The sequence below is a fragment of the Vulpes vulpes genome, chromosome 12, assembly GCF_048418805.1.
Source record: "Vulpes vulpes isolate BD-2025 chromosome 12, VulVul3, whole genome shotgun sequence".
Taxonomy (NCBI): Eukaryota; Metazoa; Chordata; class Mammalia; order Carnivora; family Canidae; genus Vulpes; species Vulpes vulpes.
The window spans coordinates 123,761,270-123,781,749 of NC_132791.1; the positions used below are offsets into that span (position 1 = coordinate 123,761,270).

The 20,480-nt window shown below is 34.1% G+C and overlaps 1 protein-coding gene across 32 annotated transcripts in view; it reads left to right on the forward strand.

The window, feature by feature from the left end:
* The window catches only part of RDX (radixin), a 157,113-nt gene that overhangs the window by 102,007 nt on the left and 34,626 nt on the right, over positions 1 to 20,480 (forward strand). For all 32 annotated transcript variants that reach the window (XM_072729851.1, XM_072729864.1, XM_072729852.1 and 29 more), the window contains 6 exons: positions 73 to 347; positions 5,465 to 5,548; positions 5,746 to 5,892; positions 8,249 to 8,345; positions 8,827 to 8,990; positions 13,799 to 13,929. In XM_072729851.1, coding sequence (XP_072585952.1) covers positions 73 to 347; positions 5,465 to 5,548; positions 5,746 to 5,892; positions 8,249 to 8,345; positions 8,827 to 8,990; positions 13,799 to 13,929 — 898 coding nt within the window. The remainder of the gene's footprint in view (positions 1 to 72; positions 348 to 5,464; positions 5,549 to 5,745; positions 5,893 to 8,248; positions 8,346 to 8,826; positions 8,991 to 13,798; positions 13,930 to 20,480) is intronic.

A 20,480-nucleotide genomic window follows, 5' to 3' on the forward strand; every position in this document is an offset into this window, starting at 1 on the left:
TCCTACTTTCTTCAAAAGAGTTTGATGTGAACTTGTGATTTTTGTTGATTATGCTTGAAATCACTGTTCCAGGTGACACAGCAAGATGTTAAAAAAGAGAATCCTTTACAGTTCAAATTTAGAGCTAAATTCTTTCCTGAAGATGTTTCTGAGGAATTAATTCAAGAAATAACCCAGAGACTTTTCTTCTTGCAAGTTAAGGAAGCTATCTTAAATGATGAGATCTATTGTCCACCAGAAACTGCAGTTCTTTTGGCTTCCTATGCTGTCCAAGCCAAATACGGAGATTATAATAAAGAGATTCATAAACCAGGCTACCTGGCTAATGATAGACTCCTACCCCAGCGGTAAGTGAAATATGTTTTTATGTTCTCTGAAGAGTGACATTTCAGAAATTTGTAAATTATAAAATATTTTCTTAAGTTGCTAGCTGGATCAGAGAGAATATACTTTTAAAAGTCATGATCCAGTAGCTACATAGGTTTATATGTGGTGTACTCACCTAAACCTCCTGCCTCCTCTCCTCATTCCCACAGGATAAGCAGTAAATGGAAGTAGTGGTAATTTGGGCTTGGGGAGGGTGTGACTGCTGCTGCTTGGTAAAAATTCTCACACAAGCAGATAGGTGCCTCAGCAATACTTTGAGAATAATAAGCGCCAGACTATATCTCTTCTATACAATTAAGTTTCTAACTTTTAAAAATGTTTTTGTTTTGTTTTATGTTTATTTAAGTAATCCCTAAACCCTCTGTGGGGCCTGAATTCACAGCCCTGAAGATCAAGAGTCTCATATTTTTCTGACTGAGCCAGCCAGGCACACCCTAAAGGGTGTTTTAAACTCATTTTCTAGACTCCCTAGTCTAGTGCTCTGCTCTCATATTCCGTATATGGCTGCTTCTATAATAGTCATTCTAAAATAGCATGGCATAGGAAAAAAATCATTAGGCAGAAGACCTAGAATTTGAGTATTAGTTCTATCCTTTACTATATGTAAACTTAGGTGCATAACCAGAAATCTCTGAGCCTCTGTATCTGAATATGTGAAATGGGAATAATAATCCTGCTCTGCCTATCTTATGGTTTATGATTATAGAACATGAACTAAATGTTTTACAGTTTTAACTAGGAAGTGTGGTACAAAAAATACAGTGTCAAGTATTACTTTAAAATATCTCAGTTTATAAGAGTAGCATACTTGGAGATCTTTAGAACTCGAAGAGAAGGTGTTACTGCGCTTAATCCAAATTCTGAATTTTAAAATCTCTTTAAATGCAAAATTGTGTATTATTCACCTAAAATTTCACTGTTGCACTACTTCCTTATAGTATTTAAACTCTTAGATGATAGTTTCTTTTTCAGAAGTAATATGTATGAAGTAAGAAAACTACTTCATGTCTACTTTTATTTGTTTCCTTTGGTTGTAGCCATTAATGTTTATTTTGTATTAATAAGTTGTATTGTGTTAATATATGCTTTATAAGATATCATTAGGCACGGTAGCCTTAATATTTGATTATTAAAAGTTACACTGTTGGGGATCCCTGGGTGGTTCAGCGGTTTAGTGCCTGCCTTCAGCCCAGGGCGTGATCCTGGAGTCTGGGGATCGAGTCCCATGTCAGGCTTCCTGCGTGGAGCCTGCTTCTCCCTCTGCCTGTGTCTCTGCCTCTCTCTCTCTCTCTGTATCCCTCGTGAATAAATAAATAAAATCTTTTTAAAAAATGTTACACTGTTTACTGTTACACTGTAATACTATTACAATAACAGTTTTCTCAGAGGGCAAAATAATACGTACTTTTCACCAAAGAATCAGGAATATGAGATACCTGTTAGCCTACATGTTTAGTTTTGATTATTATTCCAACACCAAATTCTTGGTCTCAGATTTTTTTAAAGCTTTGAATTAAAAGTTGATTAGTGGCACCATAGAATTTCATTTCAGATAAGCATTAGTTTTTACTTTTAGTTGAGGTTTAATTTTTTAATTTATTTTTAGTTTTTATTAAAGTATAATTGGCATAGTGTTACATTAGTTCCAAATGTATAATACAGTGATTCCACAGTTCTATACCAAAATTGAGATATAACTTCTACTTAGTAAAAGATACAGATTAGGTTTTAAATCAGTATAGAAGGTAAATATTATATATAATCAAAATTACCCTTAAAATTTCCTAATGATTCATAAAAGAAGAGGCATGTTTTAATCTCACGTTTATCATAGATGGTGGTTCTTTTAATGTTAGATTAGATTGCTGTGTGGTTGAGCACCAGATGAAGTAATTGGCTTAGCTTTAATAGTCATGTGATTTTTAAAAAATATTTTAAATACTGGTATCACACTTAAGCACAATTTAATTTTTTTAAATGTATGTGTGCTATAACCCACTTTGTTTAAAAAGGAGGAAGATAGCACATGCTCTTCAGGATTTGGTCTTTATTTTATTTTTATTTATTATTTTTTAAAGATTTTAGTTATTTATTCCTGAGAGACACAGAGAGAAGTAGAGACATAGAGGGAGAAGCAGGCTCCCCACAGGGAGCCCGATATCAAACCAGATCCCCAGACCGGGACCATGCCCTGAGCCAAAGGTAGACGCTCAACTGCTGAGCCACCCAGACGACCCAGGGTTTGGTCTTTAATTTTGAAGGTCCAGTCAGGTGTTCTTCAAGTTGGTAGCCTTTGGTGGGCTATTTCAAGCTATCTAAGCTTACTCATAAGCATATCATAAAATCAGAATACTAATATTTAGAATGGAGGAAATACCTTCACAGTGACTTACTTATTCTGTGTATGAGATTCACATTTTTTCTCACTGTGTAAGTATGAGGGGGAAATTAGTAATCAGGTTATTTTGTGATCATAAATCGCATACAATTTGATGATTTTGATGGGTGTTTTTAATTCTTGTATAGAAAAGCCCAGATAAGCAATTTCTTCTCCAACAGTACTTTTAAGCTCTCTGGTGATGTAGTTAACCAGCTCTACCAGGGAGTGTCACTTTCTCCTTTGAAAAGAGCCTAGATAGAAATAAGTTTTTATGGTTAGGTTTCTGACGTGGGCATCTGGGTAGTTGGTGATACCTTTTTGCCAAGGTATGGGGAAAAGGAATATGTTTTACAGGAGGAAGACTCTGTTTTGAATCTGTTGTGTTTGAAACATCTGCTGTATAACCGAGGGAGGTAACAATACTTATTTGTAGGTGTGGGTCTAGCTCTTGGAGAGCAGCCTGAACGATAGATACAGTTTTGGGAATAATCAGCAAATAGATAATTATCTTATGGGTATGAAGGAGATGGACCTGAAAGTACATACAGAATGAGCAAAAGGCCTCAGACAGATCTTGTTGGAACTTAATTTTTAGGTACAGGGAAAGAGGATTCCGTAAAGCAAATTGAGGAAAAATGGCCAGAGAGTCAAGAACCCTACCAGAGGACTGTTAGTCATGGAAGCCAAGGTACAAGGAAGCTTTAAGGAGAGACTGATCAGCAGCATCAAATAGTAACAAAGAGGTTGAGTATGAGAGAGAATTAATGTGTCTCTTGGGTTTAACAGTAGTGACCTTAGTAAAAGCAGCTTCATTATGGTATTGGTGATTGCAGCCAGACTGTGGTGGATTAGGGGCAGTGGATGTGAGGTTTAGAAATGAAAGATAGTGAATATGGATAGCTCTTGGAAGAAGTTTGGTTGTGAAAAAGAAGAAAAATCTAGGGAAGGATGAGTTCATAGACCTGTTCTTTAAAAGATGGGAAAGAACTGATTTATTTTAATTCCTTTATTCTCTTTACAAATTTTTGAGTACCTCTTCAGTATTGGCACTGGGCATTTAGTGGTGAGCAACATGGATGTGGTCCTTTCCCCTCTGTAACACAAAGAAGTATATATGATGATATAAACATGTATGCAGGGGACAACAGATATGCGCCCTGTCATAAATGATGGTGGATAGATAGATAGATCGATCCTGAGAAAGGGAGAAGTCCTTTTAAGGCCCAGATAGTAGACAGGTTTAAAGCCAAGTTGGATAGATTAGCCTTAGGCATGAAGGACTCCTTTATGTGGACAGAAGAAAGAAAGTGGGAATTTTTGAATACCAGCAAACAAGTCACGCAGATTTATAGTACAGGCAATTATATAAAATACAAATAAACGAGATTTGAAATGCAGGATATAAAAAGCTATAACATCTATCTTAGTGGCATCCAATTTAATTAACCCATACCTTCAGATTTAGTTAATACCATGATACCAGTAGTAGTCTGTACTGATTATGGTCTCAAGGCTGATTGCATTCCTTTCCGTAAGCAATCGAGGCCAGGCATCAGGAGAAGGTATAAAGACAAGAAAAATGTGGAAACTTAAGTGCCCTAAGGGGGAAGACAAAACTCCCCAAAAAGCCAAGAGCTTAAAAGAGGGTACATTGAAAAAGGAGCAGTGCATAGTAAGAATCTAATGGTGTGTCTAAGACCCCATTAAGGAATCCATTCTACATGGTGAGTAACTTGTGCAAGGGAAGATTATATTCTGAGATTCCTTTATACTGCCAAAAACTCCTGGGTTTCATGTAAAATTTTTATTCAGCTAAACAACAATATTTTAATGCCACAGCTTTTGCTATTAGTAAAGTAGGATCTGAGGATTCACCAGTAAAGAAAATGTATAATTATCACTATATGTTTTAAGGAGAATTGAAATCATTTATAGTGTGTAGAGCAGGTAAATTATATGCATGTTGAATTTGCTGATTTGGTGTTAAAATATCAGTAGTAGAGAAAGTATGTTTGCTTACATTTGCATAAGGAACACTGGAAGAGTAAAAATATAAAAAATTATTTGGAGGACATAGGGTGGTAAAAAGTAAAACTTTCCACTTGTATAATTTTATGTAAGGTATTACTTGTAGAAACTAAGAAAATTAAATTTACCACCAGAAAAGAAAATACATAGAGTAAAAGAAGAAATTAAGGCCCAAGAATTCTGATTTTTACTCTCTTCTCTAATTTTTCTATTTATAATGAGAAAGTCATTTTCCTTTTTTTGGCCCAGTAGTTTTTTCATTTGAAACAGTAGAATTCCTATAGACTATCTTTATAACTGTCTTAAAAACATGTATTATTTAAAATAATTTCAGGATCCTGAAATTATTATTTTGAGATAATTATAGATTCATATGCAATTGTAAGAAATAAAGGGATTCTGAATATCCTTCTCCCAGCTTGCATAAGGAATACTATATCACAATCAGGATATTGCTAAAATACACCAACCTGATTCAGATTTCATCGATTTTTACGTGCAGTCATTTGTGTATGTGTATATATTTATTAGTTCTTTGCAATTTTATCATGTATATAGATTTTTATGACAGCTGCTACAGTTAAGATACTGAATGATTCTAGACTTTTAAATGAATGTTAATTTTGAATCATGGAAACATTTTCATAGATTTTTATTTTTTCCTCATAGTGTTTTGGAACAACACAAACTGACAAAAGAACAGTGGGAAGAAAGAATACAGAACTGGCATGAAGAGCACAGAGGAATGCTGAGGTATTTGGGTGGCTGTGTTTTTCCTCAACTTAAAGTATTTTTATTTCATAATATTTATTAGTACATCAGATTATCCCCAAAGATCATTCGACTTATATGAGTCAATATAAAGCTAAATTTTAATCCAAAGTATTTTTGTAATTTGTTTGGCATTACTTTTACTTCAGTATGTTTTACAGTAAGCTTTATTTCAACAGGGAAGATTCTATGATGGAATACCTGAAGATTGCCCAAGATCTAGAAATGTATGGAGTCAACTATTTTGAAATAAAAAATAAAAAGGGAACTGAATTGTGGCTAGGCGTTGATGCTTTGGGTCTGAATATTTATGAGCATGATGACAAGTGAGTAAATTAGCTACAGTGAACTGGTCATTAATCAGTGATTAATATGGCTTTAATCTTAGGTTGTGTTTGTAAAAGTTCTTTTTTTGGCTTGGTTACTTTTTTTTTTCCTCCTACTTAAAAGATTACTTAATGCCATATAGATCTTATGTCTCCATTTTTTGCAACATTTCAGCATTCTACTTCTCAGTGTATTTTTCAGATGGGATGTTGATTCACTTTTATATGATCTCTTGTGAGTTCTGTCTAGTAAATTAATTAAAATCTGTTCCCTTTATAGGTGAAGAATAATTCCTTAAATGTTATGCATGGCATATAACTTGAAATTAATATATTAATTGAAATTAATAGACATAAGTCAAGAGCAATGAAACAAATTGATATATGATTTATTATATTTTCATAATATCTTTTTTAAGACACTTATAGGAATTGTTTTGAATATTTTCAGACATCAGTAAAGTAGAATTTCACTGTATTAAGCATAATGAACAGTGTAATTTTGTTTTGAAATTGACCAGGTATTAATTTTTGTATTAATATAGAGTATGTCAGACTCTTAAAATACTTTTAGGAATGATAGCTACAGTTGCTTATTAATACTTTCTTCCTTTGCTATACCACATAAGCATTTAGGTCCATGTCAATAATGCCTTTTTCTAATGCATTTCTCTTTATTCTGGTTGGCTATAGAATTTAGTTTCATTATTACAAATATCTAATAAAATACACATTTCTAACAATATATACTAAGTCCAAAAGAGTATTCTACTAATTTTGCTCTGATAGATATTTTTTATTTATATTACAAAGCAAGTTAAAATGCTAGGTCATTCAGAAGACGATCTTTTGAAATTTTTAAAAAGCAAAAACTTGGAGACTAATTTTTGTGGACCAAATCATTTTCCTTTTCTTTCTTTTAAAAATTATTGAATTAAAACAAAAATAAAAAAATAAAAATTATTGAATTAATTTCTCCTGGACTACCCATTATAGATATGATTACAGATAAAGATAGGGAATATGAAAGAGAGGGGATTAGCTCAGAATGGGAGTCACTGAGGTTGGAGATTATGGACAAAGGAGATTTTGGTCTTACTGTACTGATTCATTTTTTAAAAATAATTAAAATCTATTATATTTCCAAAAGATTTTTTAAAAAATCAAAATGGGGTATAACTTTAAAAGCTTAGTTAGGTTCTTTTACCAGCTCTGCTACTAATTGCCTTTGTTACCATGATCAAGTTGTTAACTCTTTGAAATTCATATAACTGCCAAGCTTACTTCAAAAGATTGTTGAGAGAATTATATGAGGAAATTGCTTTAGGATTTTTCAAAGTAACATGTAAATGTGGTACAGCGTTACCTTAAATACTATGTTCCCTCAGCCAGTAGAGGACAGTAGAACACATGGATAGTGAGAAACAAAGTTTTATGTAGAAAAATTATTTGCTGTGCTGCAGTTCATAATCTGCGTAAGAATTAAAAGGACTATAAATAGGAAGAAATTCATACTCTGTTCTTAGAAGACTAACAAGGTACCTTTTGGCCAGCAAGGGTATCATAATCTTTTTGCACACTTCTTATTGGATAACACTGACACATTTGATGGGTAGTCTGAAATAGTAAAATACATTGAAAAGCAGAAACAAAATTCCAATTTGATTCCTTAAATCTTTATGTGCAGTGTGGCAAGATGGGGGTAACTTGTATTTCTTAAAGTTGGAAATCCAGCTCTACCATTTATCCAAACTTTTGTATATGTGAATGTCTAAAATTTTTTCTAACGAGATATAATTCACATACCATAAAATTAATCCTTTTAAAGATACTGAGATTCAATGTTTTTAATGTTATTCACAAATACTCATTTAAACAGAGAAGGAAATAATTTTTTTATATTTAGTAATGTGTTCATAATTCATACAAAGAGTTATCAAGACTTCCTTTTCCCCCTCTTCTTTTTTTTATTTTTATTTTTTATTTATTTTTTTATTCCTCCCCCTTCCTTCTTAAACATATTTAAACTAATAGTTGTAATAGCTTGAATCTAAGTAGAGCTAGTACAAAACCCTAAGAAGCTCAGTTCTATACGCTAGGTTGCTTAGTGTTTTCTAGGCTATTTTACTTTCGAGGCTCATGACTCATTTATGAAATTTTTTGATAGTTATTCTGTCTTGAGTGACTTAATTGATCAAATGTCCCCTTAAGAGATAATGTCAATAGTATGTAAGTTAATGCATTTGAAAGTTTTATGCTCTTAAGGAGAGTCATTCGTCTAATTTGACCCCAAAATGTTACAAATTTTGTCTTTTGTTTCCTGCTTTTAATTAAAGAAATGCTCTCATTTTTTAAGGTTAACACCTAAAATTGGTTTTCCCTGGAGTGAAATCAGAAATATTTCATTTAATGACAAAAAATTTGTTATAAAGCCAATCGACAAAAAGGCACCTGTAAGTAAAATTATTTTGTTTTCTGTGTTAACTCTTTTTAAATTTCTGCCACTTTGCTGTGATACCATTTGAAGAGTAGCATTTTTCATTTATTGATTTGCTCCTGAGAAACATTCCCTTTCCATAGTTTTACTTTACTGCTGATAAAATGATGTGTGTTAATAAAAATACAAGGTTTTTATCTTTTTTATAACATGTAAATATTTTAACTGAGATTCAACTATAAGGTATGTGATGTTTATTATAAGGAGGTAATTGAAAATAATCACTATTCCTAAGAAGCAGTTAAAAACACTTGTTTGTTGATAAATTTCACAATTATGTACAAATATGGCATATTTGCTAGGAGTTGGGAAATTTATGATTTTTAAACTGTGTGTAATATGACATTAGAATTCATACCACATACTAAAATTTAGTACAGATTATTGTGAGGTACTATCCTTCAGGAAGATTTTAAATTCAGAAACTTTATGTTTAGGATTTTGTTTTTTATGCACCTCGTTTGAGAATCAATAAGCGGATTTTGGCTTTATGTATGGGAAACCATGAACTCTACATGCGAAGAAGGAAGCCTGATACTATTGAAGTGCAGCAGATGAAGGCTCAGGCGAGGGAGGAGAAACATCAAAAGCAGTTGGAAAGGTGAGGAATTTAAGGCATTGATTCTTAATCAAGTAGGTGGTCTAAAATTTAAGAATGCCTGTTTCTTTGACATACTCTGAGTTTACGTTTTTATATTGTTTTCATTGTACTAAAATTGAATATTAGCCTTATTCTCTTTTAAAATGAGTATATATACTTTTCAAATTAGAAATCTTTGAGTTATTTCTAAGAAAGTAGCTTTCATGAATTCATAGATGTGTTTGTTTTTTTAACATGCTTGCTTTTCACTGACATTGGTTTGTGTACTGTATACATTTGGAATTTTCCAAGTTTGTTTTGCTTGTGGGTAATAATTGCTGAGTAAAACTTTTGCTTTATTTTTTAAAACAGATTTTATGTATTTATTTATTTGAGAGAGAGAGAGAGAACACATGCACAAATGGGGGGGGCGGGGAGGGACATGCCAACTCTGTGCTGAGTGTGGAGCCTGATGTGGGGCTTAATCTCGTGACCCTGAAATGACCGGAGCTGAAATCAAGAGTTGGACACTCAAACAACTGAGCCACCCAGGCACCCAGCTGGATATTTTGCTTTAAAACAATGTTAATGACACTGCAGAACTCAAGTGAAAAGTCAACTGTACAGAGCAACACCAGTACCCCTGCCAATAACACTGATTTTTCTCTTTAACCAGGTTCACTTAGACTTTTGAAAAAAGATACTATTAAATATATATTAGAGTTTTGAAAATGGAAAGACGCTGAATGAAAGCCTATTATTGACCCTGGAACCAGATTACTGGGTCCAGCAGCATAATTCCCAAATTTGATTCTAGATTGATTTGGACTTTTTATTTTATTTGAAAAAATTTAGAGACCAACCTACAGTTAACTTTTATTGAGGAAATCTTTGTAGTGTAGAATAACACAGTCCTCTGAGAAATAGAGTAGATCCTAAATAAAACAGAAGGGCCATAAACATATTTAAACTTATATTTCAAATGTACAGGAAATAACATGATATGAATCCAAGAATTAAGTGGATGCTCTGCTGGATAAAATTTGCTACTAAACACATAATGTTTGTGTTTAATGATGTGGGTTTTTGTCATAGTTGTTTCTTTCTTAAATACTCTGTGTAATTGAGATAGCTCTCCTCAGGTTGTCTGCCTTAGAGGCTGTGCCTTAGTGTACTGCATCACTAGACATTTTTTATATAGGCATGAAACTTTCTAGTAATTCCTACCCCATCATTAAAGATACTATATTGAATTGACTGGGATCACTCATTTTTTACTGCTCTCATGTGGCTTAGGATCATGTTGTGATTCTAGTCTTCCATGCTCGTTAAAGTAGTTCTTTATTGTGCTTTACTTTCTGTATATTCATACCCATCGTAGCCTTTCTGTCTCTCTCAAAGACAAGTTTTTTTTTCCTTCTTTCTTCTATGCACATTCACACTTATCCTCATTCTCTCTTTCTCCCTTCCCTTTTCATCACGGCCCATCTCTAAGATCTCCTGTTACAAGTTAAAAAAAATCATTCCATACTCATCACTCCATAAAATGTCCAGCTGTTCTGCTTATGTGTAGTGTTGCTGTATTATTTACATTATTAAATATATTTTTCCATTTGTCTTTTTTTTTTTTTTAAGATTTTATTTATTTGAGAGACAGCACAATCAGAGGGAGAAGCAGACTCCCTGCTGACCAGGGAGCCCCATGCAGGGCTCCATCCCAGGACCAGAGGATCATGACCTGAATCGAAGGCAGACACTTAAATAACTGAGCCACCCAGGCCCCCGATTTGTCCTTTATTTCTCACATGTAGAGGAGAGTGCTGTATGGCTTCTAGTATATGTAGTATGATTAATAAGTACCATTTGGTGATGGTGCTGTATTGAGTTACTCTAAAGCTTAGATGAAAGTGAAAGACTTTAAGTTTCTTTTCTCCCACAATAACAATCCCATGGTTTCTGTCTTGAATAAATTTTACAATCTTTCATTAGCAGACATTTATTGACTGCCTTGTACACTGTAGGAGTTTAGTAGCTATTTAATTCATTTGAACATCTAAGGATATTTTATATTAGTCTAGCCACATGGGGGTATGGCAGGTCTTTCAGAAATGGCATGCTAAGTTTTCATTTATTCCCTGTTTTATAGTTCAGAAAGAGAAAAATGACAACTGTATATGTGGAAACAGTTTTGGTCAAGCCCATTGGCAGAGCAGCCAGCAAAAATACTTGGGGAATGCTCAGAGCTGTACTGCTGGAAGCTCTCAGGCAAGAATAGTAGCTGGTCAGCGAGGGACCTCTTTCCCTACAGTACCTTGGGATGTGTGGCCATACTCTCTGCCCCTTAACTCCCATAACTTTGGGGTTTTGGCATTGAAATGGACATTATATACCAGGGGTTGTGGCCTCTGCAGTCTACGCTCTCAGTTATTTACATCCAAGTTAAATGCTAACTCATTCTGTAATTCCTGAACATGTTTTATAGTAGCTAAAATTGTTACCACATTTAAAAATGGAGACAGTTGGGATGCCTGGGTGGCTCAGCGGTTGAGCCTCTGCCTTTTGCCCAGGGCATGATCCTTGAATCGAGTCCCACATCGGGCTCCCTGCACGGAGCCTGCTTCTCTCTCTGCCTGTTTCTGCCTCTCTCTCTCTCTGTCTTTCATGAAAAATAAATAAAATCTTAAAACATTTTTTTTAAATGGAGACAATTTAGACTCAGATACCCACATACTGATATGTAGCCAATCATAACTGGCTGCCTGTGTCAGTAGGACCCAGCCTCAAGGTTGCAAAGATTTCTGTGAGAAATACTGACAGTGGTATACAGACATTTGGCAAAGTACCTCGTGCTTAATAAATAGTACCTAGTATAATAATTTTTAATATTATTAATGTATAGTCTGAGTAGAAGCTGAATATAAATTAGCTCTTAATTTTCACTTAAGAAAAATGTAATCGAAGGGTACCTGGATGGCTCAGTTGATGAAGTGTCTGCCTTTGGCTCGGGTCTGGGATCAAACCCTGCATCAGGCTCCCTGCTCCGTGTTTGCTTCTCCCTCTGCCTCTGCTGCTCCCCCTGCTTGTGCTCCCTTGCTCTCTCTCAAATTAATAAATAAAATCTTAAAAAAAAAATGTAATGGAGTTCATCTGATAGTCTTTAAAAAGTAAGGTATTCTAAATATTTTATTTTCTGCATGTTAGTCCAGAGAATTGATAGTTTATCAATATGCTATTTATGCTCTTAAACTAGAATAACTTGGTCAAATGAGTGTTTCCAAACCGAGACTCTAAATAAAAACTTAAATTTCTCTTAGCTTAATCAAAAGAGGCTTCATGGGGAAAGGGGGGCTTTACTAAGACTTGAAAGTTAGAAGTGGGCTTCAGACTTAGAGGAGAAACCCTTACAGTTCAGGTTTTGGCTTGGTGTACTAGGTCACCATTAGCTGTCTGTTTTAGCTGTTGCCCCAAAGTTGGAGTCTCTTTCTGTGGTGGGGACAGATGAATATCTAGGAACTGTGGGAAGTTTGAAATTTAGGTGTATAGAGTAAGGGAAAAAAACTTCATTAGTAAAACTTTGCTGATGAGTTTATCAGAGACTGGAAGTTGAGAAATTACAGGGTTTTGTACCTGAAATTCAGAATTGACACCAAATGGCAGTGATGTCCTTTTTGAGAATATTTAGATGTAGTCAGATATATATCAGAGATGAAATAATTGATTTTTTTACACTAAAAAAGAAACTATTCCCATTAAAATAAATATTGATTAAATTTATGAAATAGTATTATCTGGTAGTACTTCATCTAATTCATCTTTATATTTCTGACCTTCACATGAAGTCTGATTGATCCATGGTAGTCTCTCAGTAGTTGTGTGATGAGTGAGTGGGATGTGTTTAAGAGAAATAGTCTCATTAGGCCCCTGGCAGATGCAGCAGAGTGAAGGAGGTGGTCTTTCACTCAGGATGATCTGTCTTAAGCAGTATTGGACACCTACTGTCATTCTAATGGAGTTGTCAGAGGAGATAAAACTGATTTACCATTTCTATCTAAGCATAAGTTGGTACTACTTTATGAATGAAAAGTGTGTTAATTCATGTTAATGATTGAAAATTGTTGCCCTCCCAGGTTATTTTACTTAAACTATTAAAAGTAAAATAACCTGTGTGCTATCAAGCTTTTCTTATTTCTCTCAAGGGGAACTGTTCAGTTAACTGTTTTTGTGGTGGCCTGTAACGTGTCAGAATTCATTGAGTATGCAATTGCAGTGATAAATCTCCTAATTTTTCCTCACATACAAGTCTGCATCAAAAACATGCTTTGCACACAGGGATGTATTTGACAATATTACTTTCCTAGCTGTTTTGTAAATTTGTCCCTTGAAAATCTTTCCAAAATGGCTAAATTTTTAATACCTTTTTTTAAAGATTTTATTTATGTTAGAGAGCATGAATACGAATGGGGGGAAAGGTGGAGAAAGAGAAGCCAACTTAGGATCATGACCTAAGCCAAAGGCAGATGCTTAACAGACTGAGCCACCCAGCTGCCCCTTTTAATATCCTAGACATTTTCTGTGACCCCACAGAAAGAAATGCATTATATTCCAGTATGTGTGCATGTAACAGGGCAGTCTGATGTTTTTAACTCCATGGGGTTTTTGTTGTTGTTGTTGTTGTTGTTGTTGTTGGCTGTTTTTTAAGCTCAGCTGAATATAATGAAGACTCTTAAAATATTTATACTTAGTTTCTTCTTGGTGTACTCACAGTTCTTAGGTTTCATGTAAATATTTCTGCATATTTGTTTATAACAGTAATTCTAATTCCTCTTCAGGGCACAACTAGAGAATGAAAAGAAGAAAAGGGAGATAGCAGAAAAGGAGAAAGAAAGGATAGAACGGGAAAAGGAGGAGCTGATGGAGCGGCTGCGGCAAATTGAAGAACAGACGGTGAAAGCCCAGAAAGGTAGTGGCTTCCTTTTTTGGCACTGGATTCACTGCTGTCTTGTCCAGTATTTCCTTACTGCTCATAAACCTCATCTGTCTTGTAGAATAATTACACATAATTATCATTTTAATACATAATGGGATCACATCATAAACGTGTTTAGCTGAGGCACATACAGTGCTCATGTGCTGGTTTCTCTTTCACTTAAAAATGTAGGTGTTTTCACATACACCCTTATTATATGTCAGAAATGACTTACGGTTCAGGGTTCCATAAACACATATTTTCAGTACTTGCTAGCATTTAAACAAAAGCCATTCTATTTGATGCTTTATGGATATTTAAGTACTTTAAGGCATCTGAGCACCTTAAGGCATTTTAAGCTAGTCTGACTATAATTAACTTTTGGAACTCAATCTAAATTTTTTTTCAGGATATTAAAAAAATACACAACACATAGATGTGAGCTTGGTTTTGGTAATACCTTGGGAAAAACCCACTTCCTGTGCAGAATGTAACCAAAATGCTACAGTGTATAGAAAGGATACATTAGATTTAGCGAGTAGTTTATATTAAATAACTCTAGAGGGATCCCTGGGTGGCGCAGAGGTTTGGCGCCTGCCTTTGGCCCAGGGCACGATCCTGGAGACCCGGGATCGAGTCCCACGTCGGGCTCCCGGTGCATGGAGCCTGCTTCTCCCCCTGCCTGTGTCTCTGCCTCTCTCTCTATCTCTCTGTGACTATCATAAATAAATTAAAAAAAAAAATTAAAAAAAAAATAACTCTAGAATATGCTACTTTCAAACAACAATTAGTTGGAAGAACAGAAGAAACAAAAAAGGTATTGAGCAAAGTAAGATTTTTTTCCCCATTCATAAGCAGTAGAATTTGGTGGGGGATGTAATATGAAATATATACTATTTATAAAACTAGAATTAACATCTGCTTTCCTGACAACTGGTAGAACCAACCATTAGTTTTTTTATTCTAGGTAGAATAATAACCTTAAAGTTTATTAAATAACCTTATTTAAGATTATTTTCATTCCTTATATCAGGCTACCATGGTGGGGAGATCCTCTTGAGCAATGGGGAGAATAATTTGCAAATGTGTAACTAGAGGAGGAAGTCACAGAGATTGCTCTTAATCCACAAATTAATTGATTATTCTAATTCCAAGAGAATTGGAAATCATATTTCTAAGAGCAGAAATAGAAAAAAACCTATGCTTTAATCTGCTTGTTAGAAGCTTCACTTCTCAGAGCTAGAAAAGATCTACAAAACTATTTAGTTCAGAGATATTAAACAGACTTGCTTACAGACCATAAGACAAGGGCAGAACTTATTCTTCTGAATTCCAACTTCATACTCTTTCTACTACTCTAGATGCCTTTTCATCAGTTAAAGTAGACCTTTATGAGGTGACTACCTTGTGCAATATTTTAGGAATACAAATAAGTAGCATGCATGGGAATGAAATCTGTGTGGTTGACAGAAATAAGATGTATTCATAAAAATATAAATAAAGTGAGTTAATGTGCACTATGTGCCATGTGAATACTGTGAGCAATACTTTAGAGGAAGAATGCTGTAAAAATACAATGTGTGTTTTTTAAAAATATGTTTAAAGAAATTTATGATACTGGTGTGATTTTAAAGAAAAAATTGAACAATAGAACTTTTAAATTTGCATATATATTTTTCTAAGAGAATAGGTACTTATTAAACCTTTTGATCTTGTTTATTTAGGATGTATAATAAAAATATTAATGATTTACACGCAGAAAACTGCTCAAGTCAAGAAGCACTAAAGAATATAAGGAAGATAGAACATAAGAAAGAATGTAGAGTATCCCTATCAAGACAATTTCAAATCAGTCATCTTATGGCAAAGGACATCTAATTTGTTTCTTGGGTTTTTTTTCCCCCTAAAATAAAGCTTTCCCAGGCTGTCCTAAAATCTTCATGTTTGTCTTGTAATTTATGCTAAATCCTTACTCAAAATGCAGTAACTCTGCTCATATCTAAGTCATAATATTTAGTAGATAAACCTGTAAGTTTTTGAGAAGAAACTTTTCTATACTTCATTATTGTTATTTTATTTTTAATTTTTAAAGTCATTACTATTGGAAATGAATTTTAAATCATTAAATAGAACCATTCTACCATTTATATTTCCATAATTCAGTTATTTATTTTTTATCATTTTAAACCATCTCTGAAGGTATATTTGAGATACAACAGAGCCAGTCTTGCATTCACTTAACTGTTCAAGTAAATATCAAACAAGAAACCACAAGACGGAGTTGAAATATAGTAATGTCATTCATTTTGCATACATATTAAGCACCTAGTGTTACTAGGTACTGTTGTAGATATTGGGGATATGATACTGAACAGCTAAGTTCCCTGATCTCATATAGCTTACATTTTATTGAGGAAAGACAGAGTAATAAAATTAATAGATAATAAAGATCATTTGTTTTGCGTGTTTGGGAGGAAGTAAGCATGGTAGTGTGATAAAAGGTCTTGTTGGGAAAAAAAAAGGTCTTGTTGGGAGTTTGGGGGGCTTGTGCATTTTATGTTTACATTGTTTATGAATAGGATTAAACAGTAGGAATTAAGCTTTAATCTATCATTATTAAAATACGACCTTCAGCAAATCATTTTAATCTCTCAGTTTTCTTTAGGTTCCTAATTTCTAGAATGGAAGTAAATCTCAAATTTTTTGAAGAATTTTTGGGAAGTTTTTTAGAAAATTAATTATAAAGTATAACATACATATAGTAATGTACCTATCTCTTAGGTACAAAGCTTAATGAATCTTTACCAAGTGAATTTATTCCTGTGACTACCCAGAAGAACAAGATACAGAACATTCAGGGAACCTCCCTTGTGTCCTTTCCCAGTCATTTTTTTTTAACCCCAAGTGTGACTTAAACCATTCCGCTGTATATCATCATAGAGTTTAGTCTTATTTATTTTTAATAGCTTTGTTGAGATGTGAGTCACAGTACCACACAGTTAATGATTTAAAGTGTACAGTTTAATGCTTAGTATATTCAGAGTTGTGCCACTGAACAATTATATCATCTCAAAAAGAAATCCCATACCCATTAGAAGTCACTTAGATTTTTTTCTGAGTCCTCCCTCCCCCAGTCCTAGGTGACTACTAATCTGCTTTCTAGCTCTGTAGCCTTAAATGTTCTGGTCATTTCGTGTGAATGGAATCATGCAGAATGTGGTCTTTGGTAGCTGTCTTTCATGGAACATAATGTTGTTGAGGTTCACTCATGTTGTAGCTTGTATCAGATACTCATTCTTTTCTTTGGCTGAATAATATTCCATTCTATGGATAGACTATATTTTACTTTTCATTAGTTAGTGAATATTTTGGTTGTTTCCACCATTTGGCTATTGGGAATATGTTGCTATGAACGTTTGTGTACTGGTTATTGTGTATTTGTATGTTTTTATTTCTTTTGAGTATAAACTTTTTGAGTAGATAACTGGGTCATATGTTAGGTTTATGTTTAAGTTTTTAACAAACTGCCAAACTGGTGTCTAAAATAACTATACCATTTTACAATCCCACTATCAGTGTATGATTTGTATGCTCTATATATCCTTACCAACACTGGCTAATGTTAGTCTTTTGGATTATGGTCATCCTAGTGGATGTGAAGTGCTACTATGGTTTTGATGTGCATTTTCTGAGTGGCTAATGATGTTGAGCATCTTTCCATATGTTTGTTGGCCATGTATATATCTTTGGAAAAATGTATTTTCAGTTTTCCTCTCATTTTTCAACTCTGTTGTCTTTTTGTTGTTGAGATGTTAGAGTTTTTTTCTATATTTCGGTAACAGATGTCTTATGACATACCAGACATATGATTTGCAAATATTTTCTCCTATTCTGTGGGTTACATTCACTTTGATGATGGTGTTCTTTGAAGTCTACTGGTTTAAATTTAGATGAAGTCCAGTTTTTTAAAAAATATTTATTTACTTTTAGAAGGAGAGAGGGAGAGGGAGAGGAAGAGAGAATCTCAGACAGACTTTGCAGTGAGCATGGAACCCAGTCTCATGACCCTGAGATCACAACCTGAGCTGAAACCAAGAGTCAGAGGCTTAACAGACTGTACCACCCAAGCGCCCCAGTTTATTTTTCCTTTTTTGTTTGTGCTTTTGGTATCATGGCTAAGAACAGTCTTGCCTTTTTTTTGAACTACATGTAAATGAATTCATGTGCTTGTCTGTTTGGCTTCTTTTTATTGAAAACGTATGCCCTTATCTGTAGTTTGTTCTTTTACATGGCTGTGTAATATTTTATTGTGTATATATACCACATGCTACTGATGATAAACATTAGGGATAGTGCTAGTTTGGAGCTACTATATATAAACTAAGGCTGCTGTAAGCATTCTTAAGCGTAGCACTTAGGTATTAGTTTTGGGGAGGTATTTGCACCCAGTAATGGAATTGCTGTAACACGGCTACAGTTTGTTGTAGATACTGCCACCATTTTCCAAAGTGATTGTTATCAGTGCTCATTCTGGTAGCAGTAGTGAATGAAAGTTAAATTGCTCCATATTTTCATTATTTTGATGACTTGTTACTGTCAGTGTTTCTTTTTGTATTCTTTGTTTAGCCATTCCATTGAGTACAGTTAGTACAGTGCATTTTCTTTATGACTAATAATTTGATTTTAAGCACTTTTGAAAATGCTTATAAGTAATCCATAAAAAGAGAAATTACCAACCCAGGAACCCTTTTCCATGTCTTTTGCCTATTTTTAAAATTGGATTTTCTTTTTTTTTTTTTCTTATTGATCTATAGTTCTTTTCATGTATTGTTAAAATCTCTCCATGGTTTGCCTTTTTTTCTCTCTTAATAGTGTCTTTTAAAGTTGTTCTTTAAGTTCCATTTATCACTCTTTTCTTATGGTTGTGAAGTTATTATTTTTTTACTACCTTCTTGATATTGCTTTACTTTTCACATTTTGGTCCACTATCCATATATAACTGATTTTTGTAGGAGTCAAGGGTTATTTTTTCCCATATATATTTTCAATTGACCCAGACCCATTTATTACTAGGACTGTCTATTGAACTATAACTACATCACCTTTGTCACAAATCCAGAAGACTGTATGTGTATGGGTCTTCTTCTGGACTGTTCTGTTCTATTCACCTATTTGTTAATTTTATCACCAGTGCCACACTGTTCAATTATCAGTTGTATCTAGAACATTTGAAGCTGACAAGTCTCATAAATGAATAATTGGCATACAAGGAAAAGTACATGTCCGTGTACAGTAGGAAGCATGTTTCAAAGACAAGGGCAAGCTATTAGGCTCTGGATTACTTAAACTTTACATTATCTTCAATGACATTGTTAATGGGTACATGTTGCATACTTTTATAAAATCTGAAGTTGAGAAAAGGAAGAAAATAATTATTTGAAAAAGTTATTATAGGGAGCCATTTAGTTGATAACAGGACAAACTACAGCTCCAGTAAAGCTTATTATGTATCTGCTAAGACTGGACTACTCAGTTGGGAGTCCTCAGTCCAGATGTTCTTCATATTTCACAGTATGGACTCTCTTCTGTGGTATTGCAAGGTGATGCACATCCTAGATCGTTCCTGGGTTGGTAATTTCTCTTTTTGCCATATTAATTGTACTTTTCCCTTCCTCCCATCTTCTATTCATAATTCTCTTCTGAATAGAGAGCTTCTGGAAAGGAAGTTCTGGAGATGGATAGTCTAAAAGATGAGGGTTATTAGCTATTGGGATGTCCTTGCTGCACACTTCTGTGTATTGAGGATGTGGGAACAGTGGCTGAATGTGGTGACAAGTTCCAGAACTCTGATTTATCTTCCACATTGGCATTTATTTCTAGCTTTTCTATGGATTCCCCCCAGCTTCTACAAGTCTAGCCTTTCAGATTTTCTTTCCTTAACCTTTATTTTAAGTCACTGAAGGAGCTTCACATGTTCTTCCACATTTGCAGCTTTACTGATTGTTTGGTGGTTATAAACATTTTATCTTTTAGGAGGATGACACTTCAATACATGACTCTACTTGCTCAAGGTTTTGCCAAAATAAATGAGTAAGTAGTGTTATCTGGGTCCCTGTCAATGACCTCCCGAATTTTATCTGTTTCTTTATGGGGGCTATGGATTGTGGACCTAAATGTTGAAAGGAGAATGAAGTTTCTAGAAAATACCATAACCATAAGGAAAATATTGATAACTTGGATTTCCATAATTATAAAGGGGACTCTGGCCCTTGGTATCTTGTAGAGGGTTTATAAGATGCCTGAAGATCTGCTTCTTCAGGATTGTCAGTGTTCCTCTAGGCTTTGTTATCTTTCTTCATGCTTTGCTTATTCTTCAGCTTTCCTAGATAAGCAGTATCTATTATATTTATGTTAATATCCTTACATTGCTAACTGCAATATCTGAATAATCTTTGGGCCCTTACACTAGTCTCTTTTTCTTTTGTGGGGTCCTAAGGATGTTGGAGGGGGTCATTTGGTCCCATCTTCCTAGTATACTTGGTAAT